The sequence below is a fragment of the Rutidosis leptorrhynchoides genome, chromosome 8, assembly GCF_046630445.1.
Source record: "Rutidosis leptorrhynchoides isolate AG116_Rl617_1_P2 chromosome 8, CSIRO_AGI_Rlap_v1, whole genome shotgun sequence".
Classification (NCBI taxonomy): domain Eukaryota; kingdom Viridiplantae; phylum Streptophyta; class Magnoliopsida; order Asterales; family Asteraceae; genus Rutidosis; species Rutidosis leptorrhynchoides.
Window position 1 is genome coordinate 366,210,888 of NC_092340.1, and position 15,243 is coordinate 366,226,130.

Here is a 15,243-nt window from a genome sequence, read left to right on the forward strand (position 1 = left end):
CCAATAGTGACATACTTTCTCAAATAAATTGGAACCAACTATATTAATTAATTAATTAAATGTACAACTAAAGAAGCAAAAAGTACCAAACATATAAACATTAACCTTGGTCCACATATATTTCACAAAAGGACTAAAAGAGGAACCAAAATGAGGACTAAAGGTTGGGCGGTCCCTGGACGATGCCATTGGTGTCCAGAAAGGCTAAAGTTGGGCGGCCCTCAAGTAAGAACCATTGAGACAAGCCTTAGTCCATTCAAAGGAATAACATGACATACATTTTTTTTTCAAAAAAGACTTCATCATTGAAATAATTCTTTAAAAAATTATAATGATAAAACTAAAAAATACAAGTTGTTTGTGTCTAGATATGAGTTAATAAAACTTATCAACAAAATAATTGCTAAATACTTTTCAAAACAACTTAAAATAAAAATACTGGTATGTAACTTTAAAAGAAAAGGAGTACTTTTTATTTTGCCTAAAAAAAGAACTTTTTTTTTTTGTTGTTGTTGTTGTTTTACCATTATAAAATGCTTAGTACATATTGGCAAGGTTGCAAAATCCGCTATTCGGGGATTAATCGGTCTGGACTTTGGAAGGATTAATCGGTAATTCGGATATTAATCGAATTGCACTGTATAAATTTAAATATTAAATTTTAAAAATTATATGTGTAACTATAGAAAAAAATTATAAATATAAAGATAATTTTTTAAATAATTGTCTAAAATTGTTGATTTTGCTTCAGAACTATAAAATTCTACTTTAAATTCATGTTAATATATTAACTATTTTTTACTTTGACTGACTTTAATTACCAAATTCAATTTTGATCCATCAATTGAAGTTGACCGTTTAATTAAACGAATTTTTAAAAATCGGAACGGATTACTCCTAAAAATGATTAATCAAGGATTAATCGGCGAGTAATCGAGTTTTTTACAACACTACATATTGGTGTACATACTTTAAGCTTTTAACCTTGTTAAATTAAATCTAGAAAAGTTGGTAGGTTTTAACAACCAAGTTTGATGTAGGTGCGAAAAAAAATGAGTGACACAACTCAAACACAAAAATATCAACAAGTTTTGATCTAACAAGATATAAAAATATAAACTTGGATGATTACCAAAAAAATAATTAAATAAATTAGTACATATGTATAATTAAATTAATTAATTAATTAATTAATTGATACCAGTATTAATTATTAATTAAATACAACAACACTTTTCTTCATCATCATCTTCCCTCCCTATCTTTCTTGACTTCACATTACAGCAAATTTGACCTCCCTAAATTTCTATTCATTCAATTCAAATATCATTTTCAAATCATATATACACACACAAATAGGCTGCGAAAAACATCATCATCATCAATTAATTACTTTTTTATTTTTCAATCATTTTGACTATAATAATCTCTACATAATTCTTTCAATATCCTTTTTTTCTACAGGTGTAGCATCATTACATCATCTTTTATTGATCTCAAATGCTCAAATTTTACACCTTTCTAATCAACTCTAAATTGAATTCCATCAACTCAATTGATTGCTGATTAATGATCACTACTGGTTCACGATCACAATTGCCCTACTTGATTCTTCATCTCCGTACGATTTATTGATGATATCAGACCTAATTCCGGCAAACCCTAATCCCTAAATTCAATAGTCTAGAGTTTTCTCAAAAGATTCTGTTTTGTTCCGTACGATTCCAGTTAGGTCAACTTTGGCTGGAGACTTGGAATTAAAGTTTGACTTATTTATTTGTATGATAAATCATCATCATGTAAATTTATAAGGAGAGAAAATTATGTAAATTTATATATAGATATAGATATAGAGATAAATTCAAAATTGGGGAAGAAAAATGGTTAAGAAGAAGAATATTTTCCATTATAGAAAGAATTCATGGCCAGCTGAGGAATTTGTAAACCGGAATACTCTTCAACTTGTAAGTTTTTCTTATTTTTTATTTATTTTTTTTCGTTCTAATTTTGTAAATATCCAAAATTTGGACATGTGAAAGAGCTGACTTTTTGGTCTTTGATTTATTTAGAATTTTGATGTTAATTGTGTTTGCAAGTTTTAAGGTATTTTGATTGTTGTATGCAGCTTGATTTTGATAGTGGTGCCCCACCAGAACATGCATGGAGAAGAAAATTAAACAGTAATGCTGGTATTCTTAAAGAATTCAGTGTTACCTTCATGGAAGCATTAAAAATGGTAAATTTTATAGCATTTATTAATACTGTATAAATAGCAATAGTGAAATAGTGATAGTAATCTTATACAGATCTTAATCTAAATTATCGATTATCAGATTCGACTTGGTATACGTCTTTGGTCATATGTAAGGGAAGAAGCCTCTCATGGAAGGGTAACTTTCTTAACACTTGTAGCTCTTTCGATGTTGCAAATCATTTTCATTGAAGGGTAACTTTTTATAGTGTGATGAGTAAAATTGGTCTATGCAGAAAGCACCTATTGATCCGTTTAACCGAGAAGGAAAACCATCCGCGACCCAAGGGGTCCCACTTGGTGGGATGGGGTAAGTTTTGAACAAACAATGGCTTTGATGCTTTTACTTGGTATTCTACAATTTACCGAGCATGACGTGTTATTTATTTATTTTTGCAGAAGTGGTAGTATAACCAGAGGTTTTAGGGGAGAGTTTAGGCAATTTCAAATAATTCCCGGTTCATGTGAGCCATCTCCTATGATGGCTAATCAGTTCTCTGTAAAGATCTTTCCTTTTTTCACCATGTAAATGCGTTCTTTTACATATTAATCAAATGATTACGTAGTAATAAGTACGTGATAATTTACATCTAACTGCAGATATTTATCTCGCGAGATGGTGGGAGTAAAAAGTACGCGTCAGTTTTATCACAAGGACAATGTGAGGGGAGAGGGTAAGAAACTTAGAATATAACATAAATATATCACATTCACAATCTTTTCTTTTTATGTAATAAAGTTACTAACTTTATGTAGATTTAATTATCTTTTAGGCCTGATCAAGGTTTATCATCATGGGGATGGAATTTAAGTGGTCATAATTCGACATACCATGCTTTATTTCCACGAGCATGGACAGTTTACAACGGTGAACCTGACCCGGACCTCAAAATTTCATGTCGTCAAGTTTCTCCATTTTTACCTCATAATTACAAAGACAGTAGTCTTCCAACCGCTGTTTTTGTTTACACGGTATTACCTTTATTTCAAGTATATTTTCATTGTAACTTAATTGTCACTTAAACGGATTTATAAGACTTTTTCTTTGTTTTTGTCAGTTGGCTAATACCGGGAAGGAAAGGGCGCATGTCAGCCTTCTCTTCACATGGGCGGTATGTTCGATTTTTTTTCAATTAATGACCTTTTACATAGTAAGCAGTTAAAGTATCACTATGGATTATGTTATATTAAACTATAAATTTTTATTGTCATATAGAATTCGATCGGAGGAACGTCCCACTATTCAGGAGATCATGTCAATGAGCCTTTCATGTGAGTTCTATTAACCTTGTCGTTTGTAAATTTGTCGCAAATTATCAATTTTTTTCCTCACATTTATTTATTATGTAAACAGAGGTGATGATGGTGTCTCCGGTGTGCTTCTACATCACAAGTAAGTTCAACAAACTTAAAACTTAAATTAATTTCAATTATCTGACAAACTTTTAAGTAGCAAACGGATTAACATAATATAAAATAGATTATCTAGATAGTAATACTAAGGAAACTCTATAATTGTTTTTATTTAGTTAAAGATTTTAATGGTTATTATTATATGCAGGACGGCCAAAGAGAACCCTCCTGTTACTTTTGCTATAGCTGCGTGTGAAACTCAAAACGTAAATGTCACTGTGTTACCAAGTTTTGGATTGTCTGATGAAAGCTGTGTTACCGCAAAAGACGTGTGGGGTAAAATGACAGAGGTATTATATCTATCTTGTTACTACACACTAAACAGTGCCATTTGGTGTTGTTCATTAGTGGAGGTATATTGGTAATTTGCCAATTTCTTCAACTTTCTTTTGTTCGCTGACGTCAACATGACGCATTTATTTATCTTTTAATTTTTTTCAAGTATTTTTTTGGGGTTTAAAGTATAGAGCAATACCATTTCCCGCAGCAACGCGCGAGCCATTATCTGCTAGTTAAGTTCATTTCTGTTGTTAATGGTCTATATTATGATTATGATTTATATATAATATAATTTCTTGATATAGGATGGACATTTTGACCGAGAGAATTTTAACGGCGGACCAAGTTTTCCGTCATCAGCAGGGGAGGCTAATTGTGCTGCAGTGTCGGCTTCAACATGGGTTGAACCAAACGGGAAGTGCACTGTTTCTTTTGCTCTCGCATGGTCATCCCCAAAAGTCAAATTCATGAAAGGAAAATCGTATCACAGGTTATTTTAATCCAACTCCAAATTCATAAAAGTGATGTTTTCAAGCTAAATCTTACATTTCAAATTGTTTGCTTTTTTATGTAGGAGGTACACCAAATACTACGGTACATCTGAGAGGGCGGCTGGGGATTTGGTTCATTATGCTTTAACAAGTATGCATTCTTTTTATCTACATTCTATGCACATCGAATTTATTGTCTGTTATATTGAATTCTAATGTCGAGAATTTTGCTTATGTTAGATTATAAGAAGTGGGAAGAAGATATTGAGATATGGCAAAATCCGATATTGCAAAACGACAACCTACCAGAATGGTAACTTCTTGTCAAGGCGACGTTACACACACACACACACACACACACACACACACACAAACGTACATGTGTGTGTGTGTGTGTGTGTGTCTAATATGTGGCATTTAACATAAAGTTTGAATACATTTCAATCTGTACGACCCTTAGCTTACTATATTAGCTAGAAACTTGTATTTGAGTTACTCTTAACCCGTTAGAGATGAATTGCATTCCATTTTACCCTTTCTTCATTAGTTAATGGGTCAAAATTGCAACCTCTTGGACTGATCTGATTTTTATGCTGGATTGGTGTTGATATGGTATTTGGTGTTCAGGTACAAATTTACATTATTCAACGAACTCTATTTTTTGGTTGCTGGTGGCACAATTTGGATTGGTAATTTTGGACTTGTGATCTACGTTTCGTTTATGTATGTAAATATAAATATAAATTATGTAATTAATATTTACGACGTGTATATCATATTTCAGATACCCCAGTACCATCAGATGATTCTGGGAGTGATAGACATTTACCAAGGGTAAAAACTGAAAACGATTTACCACACGAATACGGAACTTCTCTTACAAATTCTAGCGACGATGAAACCGAAGTTTCTGACGGTCAAACGAATTCTGTAAATTTGCTTACATCAGCGCATGACGGTGAAGAAGATGTGGGACGGTTTTTGTATCTCGAAGGTGTAGAGTACATAATGTGGTGTACTTACGATGTTCATTTTTACGCATCATTTGCTCTTCTTGAACTTTTCCCAAAAATCGAACTCAGTATACAACGGGATTTCGCACGAGCCGTGTTGACCGAAGATACAAGAAAAGTCAAGTTTCTTGCTGAAGGAAACTATGGAATTCGTAAGGTTAAGGGTGCGGTCCCACATGATCTTGGAACACATGATCCATGGCATGAAATGAATGCGTATAATATACACGATACAAGCAGATGGAAGGATCTAAACCCTAAATTTGTACTTCAAGTTTATCGAGATTTCGCTGCAACCGGAAATTTATCGTTTGGATTGGACGTATGGCCCGCAGTTCGTGCTGCTATGGATTACATGGACCAGTTCGATCGAGACGGTGACTGATTATTTTTATTTTTAATTATTAATTGACATAATTACTTAGATAGTCCCTGTGGTTTCATCCAAATTGCTGAAATAGTCCCTAGGGTTATTTTATCTACTTGGTCCTCGTGGTTTTTAAAATGTTGCCGAGATAGTCCTTTTGTTACTGATATAGTTCCTGTGGTTTCACCCTCAGTAACAAAAGGACTATGTCAGCAACATTTTGGAAACCTCAAGGACTATCTCGGTAAAAAAAAAAGTCTAGGTACTATTTTAGCAATTTGAGTGAAACCACTGGAACTGTCAGTAATTATGTCTTATTAGTTATTTTAATTTTTTTTTTTTTTTTTTAAATGGCAAACTCACACATCTTACACGATTTATCTACTAATATTTACAGGTGACTGTTTAATCGAAAACGACGGTTTTCCCGATCAAACGTACGACGCATGGACGGTTCACGGAATAAGTGCATACTGTGGCTGCTTATGGATTGCTGCACTACAAGCTACAGCCGCCATGGCGGTTCAACTAGACGATAAAATCTCAGCTCAAAAATACAAAAAGAAATTTGTAAAGGCGAAAACTGCATTTGAATCAAAATTATGGAACGGGTCGTATTTTAACTATGATAGTGGGTCGAGTAGTACTAGTAAGTCGATTCAGGCGGATCAGTTAGCGGGTCAGTGGTATACGGCATCTTCGGGGTTACCGAATCTTTTTGATGATAGTAAGATTCAAAGTTCGTTACAGAAGATTTTTGATTTTAATGTGATGAAAGTGAAAGGAGGTCGTATGGGAGCGGTTAACGGTATGCATCCGAATGGTAAAGTGGATGAAACGTGTATGCAGTCTCGTGAAGTGTGGACTGGGGTTACGTATGGTGTTGCAGCCACTATGATTCATGCGGGTATGGAACAAGAGGGGTTTACGACTGCTGAAGGGATATTTACTGCTGGTTGGTCTGAAGATGGGTTTGGGTAAGCGCGTTGATGATATTCAGCTTGGGTGCTATTTTGGGTTGAGGTGGCTAAGTGGCCGGGTCTTTGGGTAACCGGTCAAAATGGTAATCTTGGGGTTTGGTTCTGGTTGAGTTGGCAAGAAACACGGTTACCCGTCCATTATTTGTTTTTGAAAAGATAACCCATTTGGCGACTGTTAACCTGTGTGACCTGTTTGACCCATTTGACCCTTTTGTTCGGGTTGAGTTGGCAAGAAACACGGTTGGCTCATCTATTATAAATTTGATGACTGTTAATCTCTGTGACCCATTTGACCGTTCCCTTCAGTTTTTTTTTTTTTTTTAGGATTTTGCTAACGACAACTCTTAACGCGCTCTACACAGTTGGCATAGCGGTTACTTATTAATTTAGTGGTGGCGTTTACATCAATGTATAACCCTAAACAGTTAGGGTTGTCGTGAGCAAAATCTTCTTAAGGTTATCTATGTTCGATCCTTTAGAAATAAAAGATAACCCAAATCAGCCCGAAGTAAATGGGTTGAATTTTTGAACTCCTGTATTTTTTTATTTTATTATTATTTTTTTTCCTTTCTAAATGTGATGGTGTGTGTTCATGCAGATATGCATTTCAGACACCGGAGGGATGGACAATGGATGGTAGTTTCCGATCACTGGTGTACATGAGGCCGCTTGCGATCTGGGCTATGCAAAGGGCTCTAACGGCACCCCAGGCCGTACTTGGCACACCGGGTGCAAACGTATTGGACAAGATTAAAACACCTATGCTTAGTTCACGAACCTCTTTTAATGATAGGCTTGTTAGAAAGATGTCGCATAAATTCAACTGCTTTAGCCACACTGTATTTAGTTGTTCATGCTAGTATTCGTTTAGTGTATGTTGGTTTGTGCTCTAAGGGCAAATGCTAATTAGTGATGAGTGAACTCGATATTTATCTCTCTATTCAGAGTATCAATAAATAAAAGTGTGTTTCAATACAATAACATTGATTGATTGATGCTGATTACAAAAAAATACAAGCGCAACTTTTATTATAAAATACAGAACTTAAAAACTTATGTATCAAGAAAGAATTTGTAACTACAAACAGCCAAATACGCAAAACGTAATAACGGTGATTCCCGGTCTTATTATTATCGTCACAAGCCACAAATTGGTTGGTATCTGCTATCAACTATAGCCATCCAAGCTAAAATTCTGAACGAAGCTCGATAATTGATTAATGAACGTAACATGTAAGAATAGAAGAGCAACACATACGAACAATAACCCTTTCTGATGCTTAATATCCCGTTTTAGTCGAGCTTGACATTAGAATACAAAAGAGTGTCCCTTGTGATTGGCATATACAAGAGGAACCATACCTGTACACAAATAAAAAACTAGGAATTACATCTTGGATTTTTCAAACGGGTTGTTGTTAAGGTACAAAAAAGACTTGGACTTTTTAATAACCGTCAAGTAAAAGTCAACATTAGTCAACATTAACCGGTTTGTACAACACATTCATGCACCTTGTCGTGTCGTTAGAAAAAACCTTACATCTGGTAGGTTCTAATCATTCTAAAGTAATGATAGGGTGTGCTAATAAGGCAATCGTTTTCAAAATGCATGACATTTCTAACAGGCACAGTTATGTTTTGGTCATCAGAGATAAAACTTATCTGGAAACGAGTGAACGGATGCAAAAACTGTAAAAAAAAACTTACCCCCATGAGAGTGGAAATTAGAAGAATTATGCCAGTAATCCATGCAAGTGTTCGTCTAACGAGAAGCACTTCTGCAATCAAAACTGAATCACGTGATCCCTCCTTCTCCTCTAACCAGCGAGGAGATGGTCGTGTAGTGTACTTTACACTTAGCATCATATCCGACTCTTCAGCAGGCGAACCGTTAAAAACAACAACCCCAACAATTTGACCTGCATCAGCCTCTTAAAAGAATTATATTGATTTGTAAAGTTTCAATCAAGGTTGCAAAATTTGTTATTCGGGGACTAACCCATCAGGACTTTGGATGGAGTAACCGGCAATTCGAGGATTAATCGGATTGTACTTTTTATACATTTAAACAATATATTTCAAAATTATGTGTAAATATAGAAGAAAACCATAAACATAAACATAAAGTTTAACATAATTGTCTAAAATCATTCATTTAGTTCATAAACTCTAAAATTCATGAAAAATGTTGATCAATTTTGACTTTAACCGACTTTAATCAACAAATCCAATTTTGATCCATTAATTGTTTTTTGAACAGCAGTACGGGATCAGCCAGGGGGACTTAACCACCCACGCGTTCATCCCACAGTTGCATAACCGGCCCCAACTGCTGCCCAGGAGGAACCCGGCCCAACGGAACGGATTGTTCTTAAAATGAGTAACGGGGAGTAATCGGGGTTTATTACAACAGTGGTTTCAATATAATATAACTCACGTTTTTTCATATAAAAAAACCATTGATAGTTTGAAAAATTAACAAAAGCAACTAGCAGTAAATAGGGGCCGCAAATTAAATAGTACATTGTGTTTCAGTTAAAAAAAATAATAATAAAAAATCAGTGATACAGAAAAAAGAATGACCTTCGTATGTTCTTTGCAAGAAGTCATATATCTTGGATACTGATGTCACTAACAACTCAGCACCTCTCTGAACAATATCATTTGTTCCATAGTGCTCTTGAAAAGCCTATAATATATCACCGTTACTTAAAAAAAGTAAGATAGAAAAGCAAACCATCCGGATACTAAACATAATTGGTATCATGATTGTGATAAGAAACGAACACAAACCAAGTTTACTCCAAAAACAAGAGAGATTATTATTACCTTGAACCCGTCAAATCTTCCTTTGATTAATTCTGCTGGCATAGGTGAACGTCCAGCTAAATCTTCATGTAGTTGTACTGCCCTCTCGACATTGCGGATAAGAGAGATGATGCTTTTTGTGAATTCTTGATCTGCTTTCTGCAAGTATAAGAGGAAGTTTATACCAAATAACAATACAGAGGAACTGGTATCTAGCCATGATGATACATATAGACTTCACAAATACCTAAGAATTTGAAATGTAAAATGGGCAAGCCGGGCAGATTTTCTAACACAAAAACTTTCTTAGGTGTATATTTTTGTGTGATAAAATACAATTTCAAACATATAATAATTTCACTATGATAATCTAATCTCTTAAACATTAGTATGAATTAAAAGGTTTATGCATAATAAAACGCTTTTGACAACTTTATCCATTTGACTCACTTCATTTCTACCTGTTTATTTGTTTTACCGACTCAAACCGTTAGGTAAAGAAACATAACCCTGAATTGACGCATTCATAAGTATGAATAGATAAAAAGGATGAAATAACAACCTTTGACATATGAAGCTTTAACTGCACATCATTCGCCAAGGGGACAGTTAACTCTCCAGTCAATGGCTCTGATGCAACATTAACATATGATCCACCCAACCAAGATGCCTGAATCGACAATTAATAGCAAAACATTCCATAAATGCTAATAAAAGAATATACGGTACAATTGGAGTAACGAAAAATATAAGTAAAAACTAACAAAGTCAGTTAAATCTTTATCGGTGAATTCCATATCCGCAGAAAGGGGTTCATTTAAAGAGACCAGAGACACGTCATCCTCGTCTGCAAGTATACGTGTACAAATTTAGGTCATGCATATGAATAATTCCTTATATCACACAACAAAACATAAGATCTCATACCTGACAGTTGAATTTCTGCATCTTCGGTAACAACTTCACTCTTTAGAGCACTACTGAAAACGTCATCAGAACCAACCTCAAGCTGCTTATCTGCATGCACCTAATAAGTTTAAAAAGATACTCCATTTAAAAGTACGTTTTGAAATGATGGCCAAGAATTTAGGTACCTCCGAATCCATTAATCTCAAGCAAGAAGACAGCATGAGGTCTAATAAAGGGGTTAGCCATAAGCACCTCATTCAACTGCAAGATAAACAAGGCTCTAATATCACATTAAACAGAAATAATCAAGAGCAAAAACAAGAAATCTGTAGAAGTTTAAGTAATGTTGCCTTTTCTGAGCTCGCATAGGACAATGTAGAAGGAGGTTCGAAACCAAGCAAGACTGATATAGCAGCACCTACTTCTAGAAGTGACATTGATTTGGACTGCAGAAAGAAAATTAAAACCAGCTGTTATAATGTACTCTTGATGTTACCTTATGGTATAAAAATAATTAATTATAGTGACTGTGTATTTATAAATTATAAATTATAATTTTTCCTCTTTGTTTTTTATTAAATCCTACCTCAATAGCTTTAGATAGAGGGTAAATCATCATTTTCTACCTAAGTAAAGTGTCAAACGTGAAAGAGTGTAACTCGCCAGTAACCTATGAATTAGACAATATCACCATATACCTGGTTCACTTCACCAGGAGTTAGGACCCATATCTTGAACATCATTGGGACTATACGTTAGTCCTAGACTCGAATCACCAACTAACCACATATAAACTTGCTATACTATTGATGTTAATAAGAAAAATACAAGCGAGGCCATTTAGCTTGGAGGCAATCCTGTTTGAGTCCAAAAGCTCATCATTATTTAATTTAATTATTTATTTATGATATAACAAAGGACGCAAATTTTGGTTCTAAGCACACAAAATAACACCTGAAACCAGAGGCGGGGACGGAGACAAGGGGATGCATGTGGATGCTCTGCCACCCTCAACTCCTCAAATAGGCCAATTATAATGTATTAAAAATTGTAAATTAATTGCAACATCCCCTAATTATGAATAATAGCCTCCATGATATGATTTTTTTACTTAAAATAGTTACGATTTGTTTATGAAAATGTTATATTCATATTTAATTTTCGTGAATTGACTCCCTTATCAGTAAATCCTGACTTCGCCTCCGCCTAAAACGACTATGCGAGAACCAATACCACAATTACTATTTTATTGAACATGATCTCTTTTAGGTCAAGCATACATACAAATAATTGTCAAAGGCATCAATCAGAAACACCACCATGTTTCAATAGCATCTAGAGTCTAGACAATTCTCTAACCTTAGATATACATAATCAGTTATATTTATATTACTAGTTAACAGAATTAACTAATATAATACCTAAATTCAGTTAACAAATGCAAAAATTGATTGCAGAAAAAAACAGCATCAAATCTGAATAAAATATTTGATACCTGAGATGAAGCGGAATTCAAATAGTGGTGTGTTGAGCTATCAAGGAAATAAACTGAACCGGTTCCATCCGCCTGAAATAAAAAAATTAAACATGTATAATTAATTAACCAATTTAAATCAAATTACAACTAAATTAATAGCTAGAACTATAACAGAGATCATGTAAATATTGATTACAAACCCTAGATTGTAAGCACAGAATCGATGAAATGATTAGTAAGATCAAACAAACAGTTGGCGGTTTAATAGAATCCATTGTGAGAGAGAAAATAAAAATCTGTTTCCCGATCCACGATTCGGAAAAGGGAATTGATATTTTAATAGAACGTGATTTTGTTTATTAATTGTTGTTCAGGAAGAGGAAGATGAGGTCGGGATAGAACGATTATCAAACGGTGTCGTATTCTGACTTTGGAAGTTATATTTTAGTGGGCCTTTTGGGCTTTTTCATTTTGTTTGCTACTTAATCTTCTGGACAGGATTATTGGCAAAATCTATTGGGTCGAATTAGAGTTATTGAAGTTTAAGTATGCAATTTTTTATATTTTATTATGATTATGATTTCGATTATAAGAATTTTAAGATTAATTAATGTAATTAATAATAATTAAAAATAATAATAATAACTATTATTATTATTATTATTATTATTATTATTATTATTATTATTATTATTATTATATTACTAGATTTATGAGTCCGTGCGTTGCACGGGGACTCATTCGAAATTTTTAAATAGTATATTTCAGTTGTATATAAACTAACGATACTCTATCATCATTATTGTAAGTAATGTTGTGAGTTGTATTTGTAATCTAAAAATAATACATATCATAAAAGTGTTGCTAAGTTCATTTTTCATAAAGTTATTCAAAACTCAATCTTAAGTTATTCATTCATGCAAACATGAAACAAATAAAAAGAACGCTCTTTATAGCGCTAATTGAATAAACATTTTGTGCCAACCTTGATCCGATATTCTTTTCGAAAAGGATAAAACCATATGACATACACAGATTTGGTTGTTCATACATTATAAGATAAAATGTAAAATAGTTGTTCATACATTAATTCATGAGACAATTTAAAGATAGTTACTATAGAAAACATGCATAAGATAAAATGCACGTTCTTTAAAGTGGTGATTGAATAAACATCTAGTGTTAAGTTTTAGTCGAATTTCCTTAGGAAAATGCCTAAATCCATAAGACACACAGAGGTTAGGTGATTTCTTTGAGTTCTCTTTTTTCAACAGCCATTTGTATTTCCGTTTTGCCAAATTGTAGCACTTTACTCTTTTACCACTACGTAGGCCTGGAAGTATATGATTTCGGTTGGAAGACGCTAAAAAGCATAATAAAAATATATAATAAAAATATTTAAGAGCCCGTCCGTTGCACGGTTACTCTTAATCAAACAAACTGGAATCGTAAAATGTTATATCAATTAAGTATATGATAAAAACAATATCACAAGTATTGTTGTGGATGAAATAAACATAAAGTTGTAATATTAATGATTACATTTTTTATGAAATGCTTTTTAATCAACATTATAGCAAAAGTAAAAGAGATTAACAAAAGTATAGAAGCTATGCGAACGAGAGGGGTTTCGGTGGCGCTGTCGAATATGAGTTGTTAATGTTTTTTGTCTTCAACCCTCTTCTCCAAGAGATGCAAGAATAGTTGAAAGCTCAAGTCTAGAATCTGCAAGTGCTTGAAGAAGTTGTTTTCTTGATTCTGCAGCCTGGTACAACATAAGACATGGGTTGAATATAAAGCTCTGAACTAAACTTTATTGACTATACAACTGTTGACTATGACAAGTGGTAATATGGGTCATAAACATACAGTTGTAATATTAATGTATTACATTTTTTATGAAATGTTTTTCAAACAACATTATAACAAAACTAAAAGAGGTTAACAAAAGTATAGAAGCTATGTCAGCAAAACTAATAGAAACTATAAAAAAACTAAAGGATATGATAGACGATATTATATAGTAAGTGAAAGAAATATGAGCCCATCCATAGTGTTCTTTTGATTGCCCATCTATAGTGTTCTTTTGATTGCCATTATGGGAAAAAAAATACCATTCAAGCTTTTTATCAAACACTTGAAATGCAAACAACATTTAACATTCAACCAAAACATCCTTATTTATCAAACATACTCTATCAAATATTCCTTTCCCGGTTACGAATTTATAAGTTATATAAGTTTGGTAGATAGGTTACAAATGCAATGTTCAAATTACGTACGACATACTATTACTTTTCTATAATTGAACCATTTGATTGCTTCGAGTGTGTTCCCCTTGATTACATGTTATGGGATAGTGTATAACCTATGCAAAAAACAATTCTTAAAACTTAAATGTTTGGATCAGTTAGAGTTGCCCTATTGTACATATACATCGGTAAATTTTAAGTCTGAAGATAAGATTATGTTCAAAACTTAATGATATGCAAGAAAGAAAAGAACTCACCTTAAAGTGACACAATGAAACTCATTTGGTGTAACCTTCCATGGACGTGCTTTTTCATCGAATTCATTGATCTTCACATGATCCGAACATTTAAGTGAGACTGATTTCATCAACGAAGAAAAAAATACAAAATTTCAAATCCCCAAGATAAGTGCTGAATCCGTTAAACAAACACAACCACCAGATCATTAGATACATGTATCACCTCACCATAAACTAATACTTAACAAAATGGTCAAAGACAATTGATTCACTAAAAAGCCCTGTATTACTCTTTCATTACAGTTGTTGAACAAAATCAAAAAACTATCAAAAAAATAATAAACTGGGACAAATAACATCGTGCAAAAATTTGAAGATTTTTTCTCTTATTTACATAGCAAAATCTTTAATAGGAACTTTAAAGATAACAAATCTAGAGTGATAAACTACCAGTTATACTACTTTATTACTGAGTTGACACTTATCTTTATAAACTGATACATGTGAGCTAAAGACAAATAAGATTAGATAAAAGAGGCACATATTCATAACCTACCTTAAAGTGACAAGCTAATGACATTTTAAGTAAATTATAAGGTTGTTACCTTAAAGCACGTTACAATACCTGCAACAAAGAATATATACAGTTAATGACAACTTAAATAAATTATAAAGTTGTTACCTCAAAGCACCTTACAACACTTGCAACAAAGAATATATACAGTTAATGACAACTTAATTAAATTATAAAGTTGTTACCTCAA

The 15,243-nt window shown here is 33.1% G+C and overlaps 2 protein-coding genes across 2 annotated transcripts; one reads left to right on the plus strand and one right to left on the minus strand.

The window, feature by feature from the left end:
• Positions 1 to 1,344: 1,344 nt before the first annotated feature.
• On the plus strand, positions 1,345 to 7,786 carry LOC139861858 (uncharacterized). Its single transcript, XM_071850382.1, has 18 exons — positions 1,345 to 1,964; positions 2,126 to 2,236; positions 2,334 to 2,390; positions 2,488 to 2,561; positions 2,651 to 2,750; positions 2,852 to 2,925; positions 3,025 to 3,223; positions 3,310 to 3,363; positions 3,468 to 3,523; positions 3,606 to 3,644; positions 3,813 to 3,954; positions 4,249 to 4,433; positions 4,518 to 4,585; positions 4,675 to 4,747; positions 5,062 to 5,123; positions 5,219 to 5,824; positions 6,212 to 6,791; positions 7,393 to 7,786. Exons 1-18 carry the CDS (start codon positions 1,881 to 1,883, stop codon positions 7,652 to 7,654), a joined length of 2,826 nt encoding a protein of 941 aa, XP_071706483.1. The 5' UTR covers positions 1,345 to 1,880; the 3' UTR covers positions 7,655 to 7,786.
• LOC139861859 (uncharacterized) lies at positions 7,762 to 10,990 on the minus strand. Its single transcript, XM_071850383.1, has 9 exons — positions 10,862 to 10,990; positions 10,697 to 10,772; positions 10,530 to 10,619; positions 10,367 to 10,449; positions 10,165 to 10,272; positions 9,624 to 9,761; positions 9,378 to 9,483; positions 8,502 to 8,713; positions 7,762 to 8,156 (listed from the first exon to the last, which is right to left on the minus strand). Exons 1-9 carry the CDS (start codon positions 10,946 to 10,948, stop codon positions 8,088 to 8,090), a joined length of 969 nt encoding a protein of 322 aa, XP_071706484.1. The 5' UTR covers positions 10,949 to 10,990; the 3' UTR covers positions 7,762 to 8,087.
• Positions 10,991 to 15,243: the final 4,253 nt, after the last annotated feature.